This window comes from Alternaria metachromatica, assembly GCF_023757995.1.
Source record: "Alternaria metachromatica strain BMP 0045 chromosome Unknown scaffold_1, whole genome shotgun sequence".
Lineage (NCBI taxonomy): Eukaryota > Fungi > Ascomycota > Dothideomycetes > Pleosporales > Pleosporaceae > Alternaria > Alternaria metachromatica.
This window is the reverse complement of record NW_026055492.1, coordinates 962,913-982,431: the sequence shown is the minus strand read 5'-3', so window position 1 is coordinate 982,431 and position 19,519 is coordinate 962,913. Positions and strand designations below refer to the sequence as shown.

The window sequence follows — 19,519 nt, the reverse complement described above, 5'->3', positions numbered from 1 at the left end:
ACAGGATTGTTAGCATACCAATTCGTGTGAAAGCATCATGTACTGGTATAACCAGATGTATCGAATATTTGAACCCAATCAATATGTGTGGTGCATCTTAGAAAAACAGAAAACATCAATGCTTCAAGTCTTTCCAACCTCAACGCCCTACTGTATGGCTGCCACAGCAATGCAAATGGCCAAAAAAAATACCCTATATAGTCCCTTAACGCTATATGCAGATGAAAACCGTCCCGCAAAAAACTCCGGTGTAATGCAATGTCATGAGCAGATCATAGCAGTAACCCGGGAAAACGCCTCGCTTCATGCTCTAGAACTGAAAGGTGAAGGTAGTGTGAAGTCCAACAACATAAGAGACAAAAAGCGAACGTGAGAAAACGACATGAACGAAATGAAGGTGTTCTATCCCACGAGAGAACTTGAACATAGAATAAAAGTGGCATGATACTTGTGTACTTACACCTTCCGCGCACCAAAGAGACTTAAGTTGATTGCAGTCTCATTTCCATTCGGGTTACCAGAAGATTCGGCTAGAATTTCCCACCTAGGCTGTACAAAAGGATAGTGCCGTATCTCCCGGTCTTGCCTCATTTGCAGCTTGCCCGGCGCCTGCGCAATCATCTGGCTCTGGCTACTAGATTGGCCTTGACCCGCTGCAGGAGTAGGACGCTGCGAGTAGACGGGCGATGGTTGCATGGCGCGCTGTTGCATTTGCTGCATCTGTTGCATTTGCGACATTTGCTGCAGTGGAGAGGGTGAGGCCTGGCCTGACGGGGTTCTTTGGAGTTGTGCGGGCAGCATCTTGTTCTGCGGGTGCTGGTGGTACTGCTGCTGCGCACGTATCTGTTGAGCCTGTTGAGCCGCTTGCATTTGCTGTTGTCTTTGTTGTTGCTGTTGGAAATAGCGTTGTTGCGGTGTTGCAGAGCCACTCGCAGGTACCTGCGGGCTCTGGTACGGTGATGGCTGATTCTGAAGGGGCGTTGGTGTCGGTGGTTGCGACGATGCCTGGACCAGAGGGGTGTTGACGGGCTTGGCCAGGACAAGCCAGCCGTCGACGGGAGCCGTTACTCCCAGGATGAAGACACAACGCGCATCGCTTGCAAGCCTTGCTCCTTCCAACCGAGTAACGTGGAACCGAACGTCATCCGTTATGTAATCGGCCAAGAACACAGTGACATCAAAGATATGTTCGGTAATCGTAGGATATAGTTCCAAAGACGGATGCATGAGCAAGGCAGCCATGGAACTCATCAAAGCGGTCTGATGTGGATGTGTAGCCTCGGCCAACATGTCCGGTGCATGAGATACTACCAGACGAAGTAGGGCGTTCAACCAAACATAAATCTCTAGAACAGAGAGTCTGTTGTCTTCAAGAGCTTGACTTATGCCTTTGAACCTCTCGACCAAGGCTTGGAGAAGCGCAATCTGTTCCGTAGATGTCGCGCGCTTGTTGGAAGTCAGATCGATGACAGTGAGATATTTTTGTACCACTGCGGGCGAGACCTTCTCTGGTTCCTCTACTTTGACGGTGGATGTCATACACAAAAAGCTAGAGGCATTCAAGATCTCGCGTTCAGCGTGCTGTCGTATTTGGTCGGTGAGAGCAGCGTCCAAGCTCGCAAGTAGCCCCAGTCCTGAAGGTTGATCCTCTTCCACTGCTGTCTTGATGGCACTCAAGAGAGAAGCAGAAAGTACCTCACCGGAACCTCCCAGCGCGGTTGCACTAGATGAGAACAGCTGCTCGATAGTCGCTTGGCAGATTGGTAAAGACAACTCGCTAGTAAGTGCAAAAACTGCAAGTACCTGCTGTTCAGGGCTCTTGTCGGGCAACCGTAAGTGACCTTTGGGGTCAAGTAGGCTGTCCAACGACGGCTTGAGCAAATGACTCGAGGCATCCCTGTTCAACTTTGACAAGCATCCTGGATCGCCGGCAATGCGATGTTTCAGAACATGCAGCATGGGCTTACTGCGTAGGAACTCTGTGACTTGTCCCTGAGCCTTCTGAGAAGTAATGGTTGAAGCAAGCCCAATCACCTCACTAACACATTGCGTAAAGCACCCTTCAGTTTCCAAGCAGAGCTTTCGTTGCTCCAAGCGGTATCGATACGCATCTTGCGGCGAACAAGACTGAACTAGAGCGTCAGACGGCAGAGTGATCATCATGCCTTTGAGAGCAGTTTGGAGGCCACCTTCAGAAGGATTGGTCTTGAATTTTGCGATGCAAGTTCTGAGTGAATCAAGGAAGGACGCCAAAGGAATACAGCCTGAACCAACAAGTGTAGGCAAGGCTACCCGTAGGGTATCAGTCCTTTGAGCCATCAAGCTCAGAAGCAGCCATTCATTCACGACCATGTCGAAGGTCGGCTCATCGAAGCAGCGCAGCCGATGGAACCATGCATGGTGATTGTTCAAGTGGAAAGAGCCCTTGGCTAGATGTTCCTCTAGGTTGCTGACGATCTTCCTCAGTACTCGGCCCATCATCTGTTGATCCATGCTGGTACCACTCGAAAGTATGCGTTCAATCTCGTCATTGGAAGACGATCCTGTTTGCATGACCTCACCCATGTTGTCGGAGGCTGGTGAACAGGCTACAAGAGAGTTCCTTTGGTTCAGTTGGCTCAAATCATAGTTGAGGAGCTGGGGGAGTTGGCCATCAGCTTGTGCTGTACGAGCTAGACTGGCAAGACTAAGCAGTAATTCGCGATCCGGGAGTCGGACAGTTCGTAGAGCGGCATATCTTGTGGCAATTCTAGCAAACAGTGGGTCAAAGGCACCTATTGCACGAAAGGTTCTGGCGTGGTAGTTGATCGTGTCCGCAGCAGAAGCAAGAACACTGGAGTCCAAGGATGTAGTTGCGACGCCGACAATGTCCGCAAGGATAGCAAGGTCTCCGAATCGCTCAAGGTACGATCTTACAGTGTGAAAGTCCCAGGGCGTTAGAAGAGAGACCGCGGCGGTTTCTTCGACTGAGGAGTCCTTCGTGGGTATGCTGTGTAATGTAAGCGAAGTCATGGTTAATTTACGAGAATACTTACTGCGCGCTAACCTCGGCATACTGAGCGACGTGTTGACGCAACCAAATGCCCAGTTCGAGCTTGATCGTCGAACTGAGCTTGTCTAGCTCTTCGTCGTTGAGCTTATTTGTGGTACTGTAGATGCCAAACAAGGTAGGTAAGGTCTGAGATATCATGTGCTCAGCGTAGCCAAGAGCTCGTTGTTCCAATTCGGCGGAGTGTAAGGTTCCACGGAGGAGTGTGCTCCGCAATGTACGGATTTGGTCCGGTAGCCCACTGAGGGGTATCTCGGTGATCAAACGCAACGGCCAGGACTGCGGCTATCGAATAGTTAGAACCAACAGATGGAACTTGTGGGGCATGACTTACTGAAGACAGATCTGTATTGTGACCTGTAGATCCCGTAGCAATAAGCCACTGAAGGTAGCGCCCAGTAGCGAAAGTCTTTGAACGGACCAGTTCAGCAACGATTTTGAAGAGTATATTTGAATCGCCGGTAGCAACCCACGTCATGTCGCGGAGGTGTGAAACTATGCCGTCGTATACGTCCGCGCCGAGATGGTTCCATCGACGAAGTAATCGCGTCGCCAGATAGATCCTGTGTGCTCCTGCTCGGTAATAAGTACATGCCCACTGGAGGAGAACACCGATCAAGCGTGGAGCGTCGGCGATTATCTCCATGCAGTCACAAGACAAGTCCTCAATACGCACTGGCTTGCTGTAGTCTACCGAGTCCAGTACCCGATAGACGCGGCCAGCCGGTGTCTGTGAGGCCGAAGGAACTTTCTTCGGCGATCGCAGGAGCCTAGCGTTCCTCAGCTCGAGCCTCCGGATCGCTTGCATGACATGTGCATGATTCTTCCTTTCAGCGAGATTCCGCAAGAGGGGACAATATCTGGCCCACGCAGTCGGAAGCAGCAGGCAAGCAGGTCGTGTGGCGAGCAAGCGGACAATGGTGTTTTCAAGGTATTGCAAAACGGCGATATAAGGTCGCAGATCCTCAAGTCGATAGATCTTGTCGAGCTGGGTGAGCAATGACTCGGCGAGACGTTTGCCGCGGCGTCGACAGCAGGTTACAGCGGTCCAGTAGTGTGATATGGAAACGACCAGCAGCCAGATAAATAGGCGTTCGGAGGGACAGGTATCCAAGCCATTGACTATCCAGTCGAGAAAGTGGTCGTCGTCGAGCAGATGCTCTTTGTAGAGATGGGTCGCAAGCTGGAGGGCGTAGGTGATGCGGGGTTTCCAATCACCCTGGCCAATGGTACTGATGACGCCGTCTATGAATTGCTCGACCGAACTGGTCCAGCCTCTGCCCCATGTCACGGTACCGGCCTGGCCCTTTCTTTTATGCGCACGCAGCTCGTTGATACCTACGCATTTGGCCAGCCACAGGGCTCTCGGCAGAGGAATGTGCTTGTTCAGACATTGTTCGAGCAGCACTTTGCCAGTGAGGCCGTGCGGTATGGTGCGGCTGAGGCGGCGAAGGCCAATGGTTGGGTTGGCCAAGTCGTGCAGCCACTGCTCGCGGGTCGAGTCTCGCAGGGTCAATCGCGGCGGGGGCTTGAAGGTGTTTGGGGTTTGGAGGCGGCCCGTCTGCTGTCGCTTCTCCAGCACGGCGACGAACAGGGTCGACAGGGTGCTGAGGCCCGACTTGTTCTTGAGGTTGTTGATGAGCGAGGGGCGTGCGGTGTTGGACTCGTTCATGATCTGGGGCTTGTTGCTGACGCCTGCCTTGACTAGCGCCTCGGACAGGTTGTCCTCGGGGTTGTTGCCGGTCCATGGAAACAGATCGGCAGCCTTCCCACCGGGAAAATGGACGGGTGGAACGACGACTTCGGGCCCACCGGGTTTGGGCGCGTCTTTGACTCCGGTGCCGCCGGGCAGTATGCGACGCTGGTGCGAAGCGTCTCTCAGGTGCAGGGAGCCCGGGCGTGGGGGCTGGGGCAGGTTGGCGGCCGGCTGGTAGGGAAAGGAGTGCAGGGGCAGCTCGGTGCCGTGGGTCGGGATGGTGGTGTAGAAGAGCGGCGGGCGTCCTCGCGGGGGCGGCCTCGCGGCATCGTGGAGGGCAGCGTGTGCCGGTGGACGGTCGTCCTCTAGGGCCGGGTCGATGCAGTCCGGCTGAAGGAGGGTGTGGGCGGGCTTCGAGGGCCGGCGCTGCACCTGGGACCGAGGAGGCAGGGCGCTGCCACGAGTCTGTAGAGATTCGTGAATCCCCGGGCCAGGTCGAGAAGTCATCGCACACACAGCGGCTTCATCGTTGTATCAGGCGCATGCAGTGGGTGGGCCAAGGGAGCGAGCGACGAGGGCTGCGAGGTCAGGAGCCGCGTCGATGGGGCGGCGGCATGTGCGAGCCTCACACGCGGGCAGCAAAGGAGGGACGGCGGTGCGGCTCGGATGGGGCTGATGGACAGAGCGAGGCGTGTCGAGGGAGCGACGGTTGACGTGATGTCTGAGGTTATCTTGGATTGCGAACAGCGGAGTCGATCACCCGGTAATACGATAGAGCGAGCAGGGATCCACGCTACGACGCACTACGACGGGGGCCAGCGCCATGCCGGCCCAGCAAGACACACAGCCGCCGCTCACGCCGCCCAGTCCGAGTGCTGCACCCTATCCTCCACCACCCATCTCCACCCGCCCACACACCTGCCTACACCTGCCCGACACCTGACCGCCAGCTCCACGATGGCCTCCAGAAAAGACATGCGCCGCGCCGACCTGAGTATGTGATGCCGCACCGCGCCCTCATAGGGGTTCCACGGCTCGACCCGTCTATCCCAACGCCATTGATCACGTGTCTAACCCACCTCCTCCTGCAGTCGTGCCCTATGCCGAGCCAGAGAAGGCCAAGGACGACAACGACATGTCGAGCACGCTCTCGAGCACACTGCCCATGGCTGCTGTAAGTGCTGCTCTCCCAATCCCATGTTGCACGGCTGATATCGTGTCCCAGATCTTCACGCGGAACAAGTAGGCAACACCCAGATGCGCGCAAAGCTCCATGACTGACATCACGCGTGCTGCACAGGATGATCGGCTGGTAGGCTTCCCCATCTTGTGCCACGTTCCCTAATTGACTCGACGCAGGGTTGCTGTAGTATTCGCTATCCAGTCGTGGCTTGCTGAGACCCCCGAGCAGAAGAAGACGTCGACTACACCCGCCTACTTCCAGGTTGGCATGTCTGGTATGTGCCCATTCCCGTTGTGCTTGCTCAGACAGCTAACCAGATCACAGCCATGTCGCTCCTCGTTGTAAGTTCGGCCCTGGCTCCGACAGATCTCGTGTTGATGCTGTACCACAGACCTACTCGTCAATATTCCTCCCCCCACCACCTATCAGGCCGGGCCAAGCATCTGGCACGGAGGCATTTGCTGCTGCGCCGCCGTCGTAGGCCGCCGTAGGAGAGGTTGGTGCGTAGCCGGTACTCAGGTAGCAACGGTACCGTGTAATTGTATAATTCGACGTCCTCGCCGAGCAAGCGACAATACATGTCAGCTCGCTCGTAATACCCATATCACTTGCACGCCCCATGTGTCCCATGCCACCCTCGTCTTGTCTCATTCGCACCTCCAGCCTCGCATCCGGTACCGAGCCCTGAACGGCAAGCATCACCCTTTTGGCGCGCACAGACCACGGCGGGGCTCGCCTTCCTCTCCCGCCGCATTCCCCACCTCTTTCTCTCAGCCTGCTCGACGCTACAAACCTTGGAACCCTCACTTGCACCCTCCCGACTTGTCACCACCCCAAAACCACCCCAACTCCACTCCCAGCCCACCCAAGAAATCGCCGCTACCCAAAGCATCCATACCCAACTACCCCCCACCTACACGCGCGCTCACCGACTGTCGTATGTCCATCGAGAACCTCAAGACCTTCGGTAAGTCGTGACCCTCGAGGCGCATACCAGGCAGCTACTGACACGATATTCATAGACCCGTTCGCGGAAGCGGATGAAGATACCGGCCAGGTCAAGCAGACTCAGCAGGACTACATTCATATTCGTATCCAACGTAGGTCCCTCACCGCCCTTGCCCACTGATGCAAAAACCTCACCACGCACCCAACCCATTCGCACACCTCGCTCCTGCCCATAACGGCCCGCATCTGCCATACGCTATTCTTTAGCCGCACCAGGCTAACACGACATTAGAGCGCAATGGCCGCAAGACCTTGACGACTGTCCAAGGTCTCCCCAAGAAATTTGACCAGAAGAAGATCCTCAAGGTGATCAAAAAGAAGTTTGCCTGCAATGGCACCATTGTAAGCGACGCCGAGATGGGCGAAGTCGTCCAACTCCAGGGCGATCAGCGCAAAGACGTCCAGGACTTCTTGACCGACAAGAAGGAGGGACTTGGTCTCGATGCGAAGACGATCAAGGTGAGTCACAGCCCGGCACGATTTAGCATCGAGTCACAGTCTAATCAGAAATCAGGTCCACGGTTTCTAGTCGTCCATGACTACTACCTTGTGCCTCCTCGATATGCCAGCTGCCCTCGTCCGTGGCACGGCTAAAGCGGCACAGCTTTTTGTAAGCTTGCGTCATACGCCTCTATACCAGGATGAAGAGAGGGGCGGAGTACGAGGCTGGTTCGAGCACATGCGCGGCAGTGGAATGCTGGGCGCCGAATGAATGCGTGTACCTGGATTATCGTTATTGCTACTGGCAAGAGCTCAAATGACATGACCACCTTCCTCTACACAGTGGACTTTTTTCATGTAGCATGCTCCACGTGATGTCCGGTTCAGAGTGGAGCGCATATCTGCAGCTTCAGAGCTGGGTTTCCAGATCATACATGGCTACGTCTGAAGTTTCTAGGCACAATTACATGCCCTCATGATGTCCATCACATGTACAAATATTGTTACAACGTGTCTATCCCCAGAGCTACCAACACTATACAGCACCACCAGCCTGTACGTTCAGCATCTGCGACCAATACAGCTCTTCTCTCGCAAGCACACTCGGCGTGGACGCCTCGGTGAAGCCCCAGACCTTCCAGTCCTCCTCCGTACCCTTGATGACTCTCTTCTGCAACACCAGATACTCGACTACAGTCTTCTTAACTCCATTATCGATAAACGCCTCGTCGCTCTTGGCGACCGGCTTCTCCGTCTCCACATCATCCTCGGATTTTTGCCTCTGTTGACGTGCCTTTTCCGCTCGTTGGCGCGCAGCATCTGGGACCCAGGGTAGCCGAGCAGCAGATATGGGAGACTTGGAAATTTTGGGCGATGTCGGCGTAGACCGTTCGACGGATTGAACGGATACGAGGCGTACAACGACTTGTCTGTACGCTGTGTCTGGTGTCTGCTCGCCCAAGGGCGACGCGCGGTGGCTCATTACGCGCGCGGATTTGAATTCGTGCAGGTTCCATTTCAGGGTCGTCTTGCCGCGGGCGGCGATTCGTTGCTTAAGTTTCTTTACGAGGGGTGGTAGGCATACTTGCTTGAGGGGCGTTACGTTGCCTCTGTTGGTTGGTTTGTGTTAGTGTGTTTGCAAAGTATGTCATATGAATTTTCGGGAGAGACGTACGAGGCGAAGCTTCTGTAGATGTGCTGGTAGTATCTCTTGGCTAGGACTTTGTATTGTGTGTTATGGAAGAGGTCGACGGGTAGATATTTTGTCCAGCCGGACTTCTGGATGCAATCGCGGTAGTAGTATCGTCTAAGGGTTTAGGTTAGTCCTATACGCTTTCAACTTTAATTTCGGATGTGCTGTCCTTCTTCTTCTTCTGCTTCTCCCCTCATGTCCCAGGCCCGGTCCTAACCCGAAGAAAGTCCAACTTACGAGTAGAGACCTGTTGCCTTTTGCTTGACAATCTCCCAGTAATATCTCAGGACCCCTCCGAGGCCGGGCGATTCATTGTACACGTCCAAGAATGGCGCCCTCACGATAGTATTTTGCAGCAGACCAATGTCCTCCGCCATGGCATCTGTGTTGGTTTGCGCTTGCTCAAAGTTGACATTTGGTGAGGGCGAAATTTGGGATCGGGCTGCAGCTATGGCTTGCGCTTTATCTTGTCCGAGTTGTCTGTGCTTTGCTGGGTGTGACGGGGTGCTGGAGAAGGCGCGGCGGGAGGATGGGTGGGTTATGGTGGGTTGGGCGGCGTGCAGGAGGGTTTGGTGGCGGAGGAAGAGACATTGTCGTTGCAGCGCCGGTATCCGTATGCTCCGGAGTGGCATTTGTGAGGACATTGCGGGGGGCTGGCTTATGCTCGGGGCGAGCGTTGGGCGTTCGCGATGAGGATGCTTAATATGTCAAAGTCGATCAATGTTCGGGCGCGAAGTTCGCGCTAGTGAGGTACATGTACGATTGGTCGGGTCGCACCGTGCCCTGCTGAACTTGCACACCCACAAGCAAGTTACAAATTACAAGGACCAATGCAGAGAGTACTAGATGGTTTTCTGGTCAGGAATACTGTTCAAGTGCACTTGGTCGAGTGGAAGCCGAATTCCGTTCTTTATGCGCAAATCTCATGTCGTCATATATTCTTCCATCTTTCTAACATAATACAAGTACATGCTCGGCAGGAGCAGAGTGGTGATACAAGACGCCGTGTATGCGTCGCAAAATCCCAACTTTTCATAACGCCGTTTGTATGCATCCAGTCCTATACATGTTTACACCACCTCTATACCGGCGTTGGTAATCACATGTTACTGCTCTCTCCGAGGAACTTGAGCACACCTTCATATGTTCCAAACATGATGGCGGCACTAGGTACCACACGGAACATGTGAGGAACCAGACCGCCGTAGAGTGCTGCCATACCCTCTTCCTTCCATATTAGTCGAAAACACTGAACGAGGCCAGTGTACTTCTGTCGGCCATCTTCCATTGGTGCTTGCCGCAGACGCGTTCGCACAACCTCATGGGGATATGTGATGAGCGCTGCAACAAATTTGGCAGATCCAGCGGCAGTCAGCTTGCCAGTCCATGCTACAGTCTGGTCCCACACGGTTGGCGGTCTGCCACTAGCAATGACGCGCTCTTCTCTCCGTGCCAATGACAGCTTCATTTGCTCGTAAAGCATCCACTGTAATGTGCTCTCGGTAACGCCCAAGTAGCTTGCAGTCAATCCGCGATATAAGCCACGGACACCCTCCTTCCGTATGGTCTGCATGGTGCAGTCGAATGCGTTCTTGTATTGCCGCCCGCGGCCATCCGAGTGTGTGTTTTTGTCCAGTTGCAGTCGTGTCTTGACCAGCCAGATGGGATTCGTAGCGGTCCCAGTCACGATACCAGCCGCTGCTGCACTACACAGATGTACCCATGCTGCCTCTTGACCATTGTTGAAATGTGTGCTGATCAGACGCTTGCCGTTTCCGTATGCAAAGAAGTTGATTGCGCGTGCGGGGACCACTCCGATGAGATTTGGTCCCAGTCCTTTGAAGAGAGCTCGCCACCCCTCTGCCTTTGGGACCTGCCATAATATCTCTCCGGTTTCCCGTATGTGCAGTAGCGAGCTGCGGCCGAAGGACATGGTCTCGATGGGGGGCAGGCCGCGGGCGGTGCGCATTGCGGCGAGATGCTGCTGGTAGAAGGTGGATTGCAGCCGAGTCTTGAGGACATCGAGCGGGGCTGTCAAGGTTGCTGAGGCCATGCCACCCAGGCTGTGACAGTGTTAGTCCTCAAGGCGTGGTCCAGAGTGAACTGTAGTCTTACCCTCCGGCGACAAAATGCGCCCACGACTTTCCAGACTTGACATCTTGTTTAGCTACCGGTGTCCCATCTGGCTGTTTTGGAGGGGTGACTTCTCCCAGCTCTCGCGACGAAGGGGGCAGTGGTTGCAGCGGCTGGGTTGTGGCGTCTCGGAGGCCTCGAGGTCTGGGTGCTTCTTGCAGTGGCATCGAGGCAGGGGAGGCGCGTGGCGATTGGTGGCGGCGTGGGTTGAGGAAGGCGCACGCAAAGTCAAGGGTCGGAGGTTCGGGGCGTCGGCTGCTGTGGTATCATGAGGGGAAGTCGTCGCGCCGGGCAGTGGAGGGTGGTGGCATGTGTTTGCACATGCAGCGGTCCCCAGATTTTTGGAATGGTCATCCAAAGCGGCTAGCGGCTGGCGAGACTACCGCGGCGTCATTCACACCCCAGTGCCATGGATTGCGCTGTGAGCTCATCGAGGCCCCTGGGAAGAGCACACACCCCACGCAGCCATGCGACCAACATCGGCGTGCCTCGCGCCTGGCTTCGTCAAGCGGAGTCTGGACGAGTTCAAGCGCCTCTCCAACTTCGGTGAGCTCTGCAGCTGCATGTGTGCATGCGCCGCCACTGACACGCGCAGCACTCAAGCTCGAGGGCCTGCGCTCCCCGTCCAAGCCCTTTCCGCTTATGCACTTCGACCACGCTGAGGATCTGGAACGATGCAAGCGCATGAGCGACAAAGACATCGGCGGCTTCTCCACCGTCAACTTCGACCACCATCCTGTCTCCCAGACGGAACCCCCCCACGTCCGCTTCCATGGCACCATATCCACACAACTGCCACACAACCAGCCACACATCCAAAGAACGGGCTATGCCGGATGGAGGACACTTGATCGAGGCTCCACCATCTTTGGCAAGTCCCTGTGGGACGTGAGCATGTACAACTTCCTCGCAATCCAGTTCAAGTCGGACGGCCGCAAGTACTTTGTCAACGTGCAGACCGAGTCGATTGTTCCTACAGACATCCACCAGCACCTGCTGCACTCCAAGACACCGGGCGAGTGGGAAACCATTCTAATCAGGTGGAACGAGTTCGTGCGGACGAACCATGGGCAGGTCGTAGAGCCACAGAGGGAGATGTTGACACAGAAGGTGAGGACGGTGGGCATATCCTTGATAGACCGCATACCGGGGCCCTACGATCTGAGCATTAGCAAGATTTGGGCAACAAATGCGACAAACGAGGACGAATTTCTGAACAGCGCTCCTGTGCCGCGTTTGCAGTCAAGTGCAAACGATCTCAAGAAGGTCGCGAGGAAAGACTCAGGATTTGGCCATGCGTCACGGGAAACAGTTGCATAGATGTAGACGTTCATATCCATATCAAACTATGAAATCTTGTTTACAGTCGTGAAATGAAGTCTGTACCGCCAGATCGCCGGCAAATTGATGGCTTGGTAACCTAGGCACCAATCGCGTAGTGATTGGGGCACCTGGGCAGTCTTTCGGGCGCATGACTTCGCGACAAGTATTGTACGCGCTGCGCGCCGCCTCGGTTGTTCATTCCCTCCCACGACCTCCAGCAAACACCACATCCTGGACGTCGCAGCCTTGCCTGACAGTCAGCAATCGCCTTACCTGGATACAATGCACATATTGCGCGAAATCACACGACAAAGGTTTTTCTGTTGGCGATAATCGCCAACGCTGACACCGTCAACGCCCAGCGCTGTGTTCTGCTACAAGCATTAAACCGCCAAACAAACATGGCCACACCGCGCTACCTCACGGCGCAAAAGATCAGCCTTCTTGTCTTGACCCGTCTCTACTGCACTTCAAGTCTTCCCTATTCCGCTACGATACCCGTACTTTCCTTCATCTTGTCAAACAATCTTCCTTCGGCACCGTCCAGCGCTCGGCCACAGCGCTCCAACATCTCCAGTCAACAAGACACGTGTTTCTCAATCGATGCCTTTGAAGATGTACTTCAAGAACACCCCTCCAACATGCCGGGCCGAACTCTTCTCGATCTCTTCCTCAAACACATGTGGGAAATGAACTCTTTTGATGCGCTGCACGCTCTCTTCGACAGTATCCTAGATCTGGTTACACCTCCGCCACACGGTACACAAGATCAAGAATCACCAGATCGGATCCATCTTTCCAAGACATCACCACTTGGAGCTTTTGTTCGTAGAGCGCACCTGGAATTCACGAGGCTGCAGTTCGACGATTCAATGAAACTATGGTCTTCATTTATCAGGTACAGAGCCCCAACAGCTCAATGGACAAAGAGATTGGCTGGCTTGGCATCAAGTGGTGTAGACATGGTTGTATCCGAGATGGGTCTGAGAGCTGGCGACGACATGTACGAGATCGCGTACGGGAATCTACAAGAAGATCAAGAGGAAGGAGCGGGCATGAGTTTGAACGATCTGGATCGAATCCTGGACTTCCAACTCGATAGGCTTCAGAGGCTCGGAGACCGTGTTCCTGGCGATATGAAGAGTCAACTTCGCAATATGGTCAAGTCGTCCGGCATTGTACATCGGCAAGCGCATCTCGTACAATTCTTCGATGCCTGGAAAGCCGGAGACTACACATCTGCTTTTGACAATCTACATCGCTACTACGATTACGCTATGCAGACTCGCGAGAAGATCCATTACCAGTATGCTTTACTGCATATGGCTATCCTTCAGGCCGACTTCGGCTGCTTTGGCGAAGCGATAGCTGCTATCAACGAGACAATTGCCACAGCCCGGGAGAACCAGGACATGACTTGTCTGAGCTTCAGTCTCAGCTGGCTAAATCATATGGCGAAAGCCTACCCCAAGCAGATGAGGGGTGCCGGTTACATGAGCATGCTCGGAACTGAGAGGGATGCGTTGGCCTTTTTGAAAGCGAAAGCCAAGGAGACCAAGATGTACAGCCTGCTCTGCGCAAGTTTACTCAACGAGGCAAAGCTTTCTCTAGCGACGGTACGTAGTTCATGATCGCGTTGATAGACTACCAGGACTAACTCACACATAGGGCGACTCTATTCCCCGGGCATTAGAACATATTCATCAGTCTTCACATCTCAACATCAAAGAAAACGTCAACAGTTACGGTAGTCAAATGCTTCTCACAGGGACATTCTATCAGCGACTTGGCATCCCACATCTAGCCAACATTCATTACGAGCTTCTCCTCGATTGCTATCCACATTCCTGTCCGATTGAAGAACGTCTCCGTGCGATCGCTCGCAGAGCTTTCGTTACAAGCCAGAGCGGCCGCTACGGCGAGGCTATCATGATGCTACAAGCTGTGGATTCTTCGGTGTACAAATCGCTCAAGTTTTACCAATTCTTGATACTTTGCATTGGCCTCATTAAGCTCAGGAGAGCCATTCGAAGGTACCATTTTACCCGCACCTGCCTAGATTCAAGTCATTCATGCTGACACATCAGTGTAGATCCGACTGGTCAACGTCAACTCATTTGCTCGAAACCCTTAAACCGACAGCCTCGCCCTATACCCCAACTCTCGATCCGGAACTCTCTTTCCTTCAACACGACACGTACATTGAGTACCTCATCTCCACATCGCAGTTTCCTCTAGCCTATCAATGCATTTCATTACTGGCACAATCTCTCAAAGAAGACAATGCAGACATCCAGCAGCGTGTTTCAGTGCTGCTAATGCAGGCAGAGTTATGGAGAAAAGCAGGTAAACCGGAGAGGGGCTTCAGCGTTGCGCTGCGGGCGGCAAGTGTGAGTTTCAGGGCGCGGCTTGCAAGTTCGCTATGGTCTGCAGTGGGCTGCCTGGGTGCGATACTGAATACTCTGGGGGAATGTGGAGAAGCGAGGAGGTTGGTCGAGACCGTGTTGCCGCAGGTACGTTGCCTTTTTGTCCTTACTCGCTACGGAGTTGCATATGCTGATGTCTTGAGCAGGCTCTAGAAGGCGCAGATACCATGCTTACAGGCACTCTGTACTCGCACCTAGCAGACTCGTATATGGGTCTCGCCAATCCCACCGCCTTGACAGTCTCGACGTCGAACGCTGGTTCCCACCCCCCCTCAACACCGAGAGCAGGCGAGCTGACATCAAACCGTTCCCGTGTCGCAAACATCGCCAAAGCGGAACTCTACGTCGACCGGGCGAGGGAATGCTTCCAAAAAGCAGCGTATCTGGATGGAGAGTGCGAGCAGCTGATGAAGAAGGCGATTATAGCGAAATTGAGAGGTGATGAAAAGGTTGCAGAAGAATGGGCTATGAGACATAACAGTGTTTGGGATGAGGGCTATGGATCACAAGATGTGTAAGACTGCTACCAGAATGTCACATATGACAGGGCAAGGTGCAGACGCAAAGGAAATGTATTGCTGGCTACCCCAGCTTGCTTTCGCTCGTCGTACTATATACACATTGAACCCCACACTTGACCCAAATGCTGGCCCGCATGATTCTTGAATCAATGCTTGGGAGCGTACTGTGCAATAGCTTACTCATCCTTCTTGTGGTAGTTGACTTTATCGTTCCAGAAGAGGGTCTATCGTCAAGTCAGAACACTAGCCCATCACGTTGTCGTCGAAGTCTTACCTTGTCTCCATCTCCCCAGAAGTAGTTCTTGGTACGGATGTTCTGGTATGCGTACTCGGGCCTCTCGGAGCGGGGGTTCTCGTGTTCCTCGTGGGCTACGTGCTCCCAATGAGCATCCCACCTGACCTTGGCGTTGACACTGGCGACGATGATGCAGGGGACGGCAACGCTATCATAGCATTAGCAGATTCTCTTGCTTTATCAACAACCCTTTTAATATGATGATCCGATACCACCATCCTCTCGCATGTGCCCTGGCTCCACGCCCTTCCCTCTGCCCCGTTTAACCCCCTCCACCTCCGGAACGGCCCCAAGTATCTAGGTACTTACTAGAGCGACAGCTTGCGCCAGAACTCGCCAGACTCAGCGGCGTGCTGAGCAATGTGGGCACGCTCGCGGTTGAACTCGTTGTCCTCGGTTCCGGCAAATTGCTTGGGGCTCTCGGAGCTGTAGTTGCGGCGGCCGGCGCGGGCAGGGGCGCGGGCGAGTGCCTGACGAGGCGCGGCGCGGGCGAAGGAGCGGGCGGCGAACATGGCGACGTTTGTTCGGCGTGATAGAGTGGAGGGAGGGTGCAATTGGCGTTGGCGTGAGACGTGACAACGGGAGCTCGAATTGACGAAGCAGAGGCTTGGCGGATGGGCTGATGCGGAGTTTCCCGCTTGCTCTTAGCGTGGCCGCGCTCGGCTGCCGGTAATGTGACGTCGTGTCTGGCGCGTGAAGTCGCGTGTGACCGTGTCTTGCATGTTCCTGTAAAATACAGAACAAATGAGATGACGACGTGATGATGTTCTTGGTTCGCGCTCACTGTCGCTCTTCATAACCGATCAACGCCATGGTCCGCATCACCACCTGGAATGTCAACGGCATTCGCAACCCGTTTGGCTACAAGCCATGGAGCAACACGAGGACCTTCAATGCCATGTTCGACATCCTCGAGGCGGACATTGTCATCATGCAAGAGCTGAAGATTCAGCGCAAGGATCTGACGGATGACATGGTCCTTGTACCTGGCTGGGACTGCTACTTCAGTTTACCAAAACACAAGAAAGGCACTTTCCACGTTACACAGTCCTTGTTCAGCGGCCTTGCACTAACACAGTCCAGGCTACTCAGGCGTTGGTATCTACACTCGCCAATCCATATGCGCCCCCATTCGCGCCGAAGAAGGCGTCCTAGGCGCTCTCTGCCCTCCCGGCTCGACCACATCGTACCGCAACCTTCCTGAATCTGCCAGCATTGGCGGTTACCTCAGCGCCGCGCAAATGGCCCATCTCCCCCCCGATCTCGACGCTGACAGCCTCGACTCAGAAGGACGGTGTCTGGTGCTTGAATTCCCAGCCTTTGTCCTCTTAGGCGTCTACAGCCCAGCGAACAGCAATGGCCTACGAGACGGTTTCCGAATCGGCTTTCTCACAGCGCTGGAAACACGAATACGGAACTTGACGAACATGGGCAAGCATGTGATACTCACGGGTGATCTCAACGTCTCGAGAGATACCATCGACACGGCCAGGGCGGAGGAGAATATGCTGTCGCAAGGCATGACGCATGCCGAGTATCTGAGCACTCCGAACAGGCGAATCTTCAACCAGCTCTTGTTCAATGGAATGGTTCCGGGTCAACGAGACGAGGGGAGAGAAGAGCCGGTCCTATACGATCTGTGTAGGGAGTTCCATCCTGACCGCGAAGGAATGTTCACACACTGGGAGCAGAAAATCAACGCTAGGCCGGGCAACTTTGGATCACGGATCGACTTCATACTGTGCAGCATCGCGATCAAGGACTGGTTCAAGGAGGCCAACATTCAGGAGGGACTGATGGGGTCGGATCATTGTCCAGTGTACGCTGTGACGAAGGATGTGGTGCCCATGTCACAGATATCAGCGACCGGTGAGCACGGTGCTGAAGATCAGGTGCACGTGTTGGACTTGATGAATCCAGCGGGCATGTTCAAAGACGGCATCCGGCAGCGAGAGTATGACATAGTCACAGATGTCCCAGCACTCAGCGGAAAGCTCCTAGCCGAATTTACGAAGAGGAGGAGTATCCGAGACATGTTAACCAATAAGCCTACCCTACCGAAGTCTGCACCAGCGCCTACGCCACAGATTGTCGACGAAGAAATGCCGACAAAGGTAGATGACATGTCTACTCCCAGTACGACCATGGACGACTCCGACAGAGACCTTAAACTGGCCATCGCGGCTTCCATGGCGGAAATGCCTTCAGCAGTTGATAGTCACCTTGCATCCACCCAGAGCCCGCTCAAGTCGGTCGAGAAGCGACGCGCTTCGGCATCAGCATCGCCCAACAAGCCAGTCAAGCGGGGAAAATCCAATACCACAACCACGTCCAAAGCCCCCAAGAGCCAGCAGTCGCTCAAAGGCTTCTTCCAAAGCCGAACCAAACCTGCTGATGCAGAGCCACTCAAAGATGCAGCACCGCCCGCCTCGCCGTCTACGAACAACGATGCTACCAGCCATTCCACCATAGACATGCCTCGTCCGCTGTCGCCCATAACCTCCAAATCTTTCGACTCCGATCCGCGCGCCTCCCAGGAAGCGTCAAAAGAAGGCTGGACAAAGCTCTTCTCCAAAAAACCAGTACCGCGGTGCGAACACGGCGAGCCTTGCATCTCGTTCACGACCAAGAAACCAGGCATGAATTGCGGAAGACAATTTTGGATGTGCCCTAGACCGATTGGACCGACGGGGCAGAAGGAAGTGGGCACGCAGTGGCGGTGTGGGACGTTCATCTGGTGTAGTGATTGGAAGGGTAGTTGAGAGAAGGGACATAATACATGGATACTGATAGATGGTTCTGCTAGGCTATGAATGCGCTGCTCTGTGGCTCGCATTGGTTCTGCTTACGATGACGATGCTAAAATCCTCAGGGCAGTTGTGGAGACTGAAGCTCGCCGCAGAAATAGCAGGCAAGGTCGAAAGTGTCTGCATAGTTACAGTATCACCTATCAGGCTCGGCAATGAGATTCATAGTTACGCCGGGGCGGGTAGAAGGAAGTTGAAAGTTACAGGGCTGTCCATGTCAGACCATATCAATGTGTCATGTTCAACGGTGCAAACAAGACCACAGTCTCGACAACTAATATACTAAGTGCTCTACAAAACCGTTGACGTTGATCCTAGAAGCTACAGCACTATATGCATATACGTAGTACGTCGTAATGCTACTGTGATATCTCTGCTTGACTTAACACTAAAGTACCATGTGTGTGTTGAGATGTTGCATCAGTCGTCTCTACCTAGGTATAATGGCACTGCATTCGGCTATTACTCTACTAGTATACATTAGACGTTGAAAACTGCTCTTAATACACGTTCAGTACTTATTATGAAGCTGTGAAGATCTTAGGGAGTTCTAGTAAGTGTGTTAGGGTCACTATCTTGCTTTTTGTCAGCCCGTAGGCCTGCCTCGCAGACAGGCATATACCTCTATATAGCTGTACTAAAGCACTACCGATAAGTTTAAGAAACATTTGAAATAGTGAAAAGACAATTTAACAGGCGCTCTGTAAAGGCTGAAAGGTCTATGGGCTTTTCAGTCATAAAGGGATAGGTATCCCTTTACCCCGGTCGTGACTCCTCGCAGCCAGAGCCCGGTCGTCACCACTCGTACGTCGGTCACGCCCAAAGTTATCAGAGATACATTGAGTTTTATACAAATATTTCATTCCATGCTTACTAGGATTGATGTAGAAATGCATTGTACATAGATGCTACCTCTTGGACTGGGTTATAATAAGCTATCTGTTGACTTGACAGTACGACCACTGTATGTAAGGTCACAAAAAACTTGCTTAACTCATCTTTATATATTTAAGAGTCTTTCATGAAGTGCTTGCCAGGCTAGACATGAGCTTGCGTTGGCGATACTCCTGCCAGTCAGCCATCCTCGATTTCAACATCCAACCTTGGAACCCGACACCGAACGAAGATGTCGTACCTATATGTCCCATCCACTTGTTAGAGAACCCAGATGTTGATTCAAACCTTATGAGTCACCTCCGCTTACGCCTAGGCACATCAGAGTCCTTCGGCACATGGGCGCGCTCGGACGAGAGGCGAGACAGTTTCGGCCATTATGACACCTGGGCACCTGGGCACCAATACACCACCACCCCTCCAAAACCGCAGCGGCAGAGATATTAATACACGACTCATAAGTGGTCTGATAAGTCCGCCAGCTTCACTGGGAATACTATATAACGACCTCATTGTCGGGACTGAAACACCACCATTATGCAAGCCCGTCA

The 19,519-nt window shown here is 53.7% G+C and overlaps 8 protein-coding genes across 8 annotated transcripts; 4 read left to right on the top strand and 4 right to left on the bottom strand.

Moving 5' to 3' along the window:
• Positions 1-456: 456 nt before the first annotated feature.
• On the bottom strand, positions 457-5,570 carry J4E83_000318 (uncharacterized protein; the record flags this gene model as incomplete). Its single annotated transcript, XM_049327281.1, has 4 exons — positions 457-2,989; positions 3,036-3,334; positions 3,384-5,210; positions 5,550-5,570. 4 exons carry the CDS (start codon positions 5,568-5,570, stop codon positions 457-459), a joined length of 4,680 nt encoding a protein of 1,559 aa, XP_049193426.1.
• Positions 5,571-6,195: 625 nt separating this feature from the next.
• Positions 6,196-7,465, top strand: SUI1_1 (Eukaryotic translation initiation factor eIF-1; the record flags this gene model as incomplete). Its single annotated transcript, XM_049327280.1, has 6 exons — positions 6,196-6,202; positions 6,253-6,269; positions 6,799-6,895; positions 6,951-7,028; positions 7,169-7,395; positions 7,451-7,465. The coding sequence occupies 6 exons, from the start codon at positions 6,196-6,198 to the stop codon at positions 7,463-7,465; spliced, it is 441 nt and encodes a 146-aa protein (XP_049193425.1).
• Positions 7,466-7,912: 447 nt separating this feature from the next.
• J4E83_000316 (uncharacterized protein) lies at positions 7,913-9,201 on the bottom strand (the record flags this gene model as incomplete). The annotated part of the gene is made up of 3 exons (XM_049327279.1): positions 7,913-8,486; positions 8,552-8,683; positions 8,807-9,201. The coding sequence occupies 3 exons, from the start codon at positions 9,199-9,201 to the stop codon at positions 7,913-7,915; spliced, it is 1,101 nt and encodes a 366-aa protein (XP_049193424.1).
• A 467-nt stretch (positions 9,202-9,668) lies between these two features.
• On the bottom strand, positions 9,669-10,869 carry J4E83_000315 (uncharacterized protein; the record flags this gene model as incomplete). The annotated part of the gene is made up of 2 exons (XM_049327278.1): positions 9,669-10,632; positions 10,685-10,869. 2 exons carry the CDS (start codon positions 10,867-10,869, stop codon positions 9,669-9,671), a joined length of 1,149 nt encoding a protein of 382 aa, XP_049193423.1.
• A 300-nt stretch (positions 10,870-11,169) lies between these two features.
• J4E83_000314 (uncharacterized protein) lies at positions 11,170-12,022 on the top strand (the record flags this gene model as incomplete). The annotated part of the gene is made up of 2 exons (XM_049327277.1): positions 11,170-11,248; positions 11,298-12,022. The coding sequence occupies 2 exons, from the start codon at positions 11,170-11,172 to the stop codon at positions 12,020-12,022; spliced, it is 804 nt and encodes a 267-aa protein (XP_049193422.1).
• A 404-nt stretch (positions 12,023-12,426) lies between these two features.
• On the top strand, positions 12,427-14,969 carry J4E83_000313 (uncharacterized protein; the record flags this gene model as incomplete). Its single annotated transcript, XM_049327276.1, has 4 exons — positions 12,427-13,641; positions 13,694-14,058; positions 14,118-14,538; positions 14,598-14,969. 4 exons carry the CDS (start codon positions 12,427-12,429, stop codon positions 14,967-14,969), a joined length of 2,373 nt encoding a protein of 790 aa, XP_049193421.1.
• A 179-nt stretch (positions 14,970-15,148) lies between these two features.
• On the bottom strand, positions 15,149-15,779 carry J4E83_000312 (uncharacterized protein; the record flags this gene model as incomplete). Its single annotated transcript, XM_049327275.1, has 3 exons — positions 15,149-15,196; positions 15,247-15,415; positions 15,577-15,779. The coding sequence occupies 3 exons, from the start codon at positions 15,777-15,779 to the stop codon at positions 15,149-15,151; spliced, it is 420 nt and encodes a 139-aa protein (XP_049193420.1).
• A 299-nt stretch (positions 15,780-16,078) lies between these two features.
• On the top strand, positions 16,079-18,029 carry J4E83_000311 (uncharacterized protein; the record flags this gene model as incomplete). The annotated part of the gene is made up of 2 exons (XM_049327274.1): positions 16,079-16,295; positions 16,351-18,029. 2 exons carry the CDS (start codon positions 16,079-16,081, stop codon positions 18,027-18,029), a joined length of 1,896 nt encoding a protein of 631 aa, XP_049193419.1.
• Positions 18,030-19,519: the final 1,490 nt, after the last annotated feature.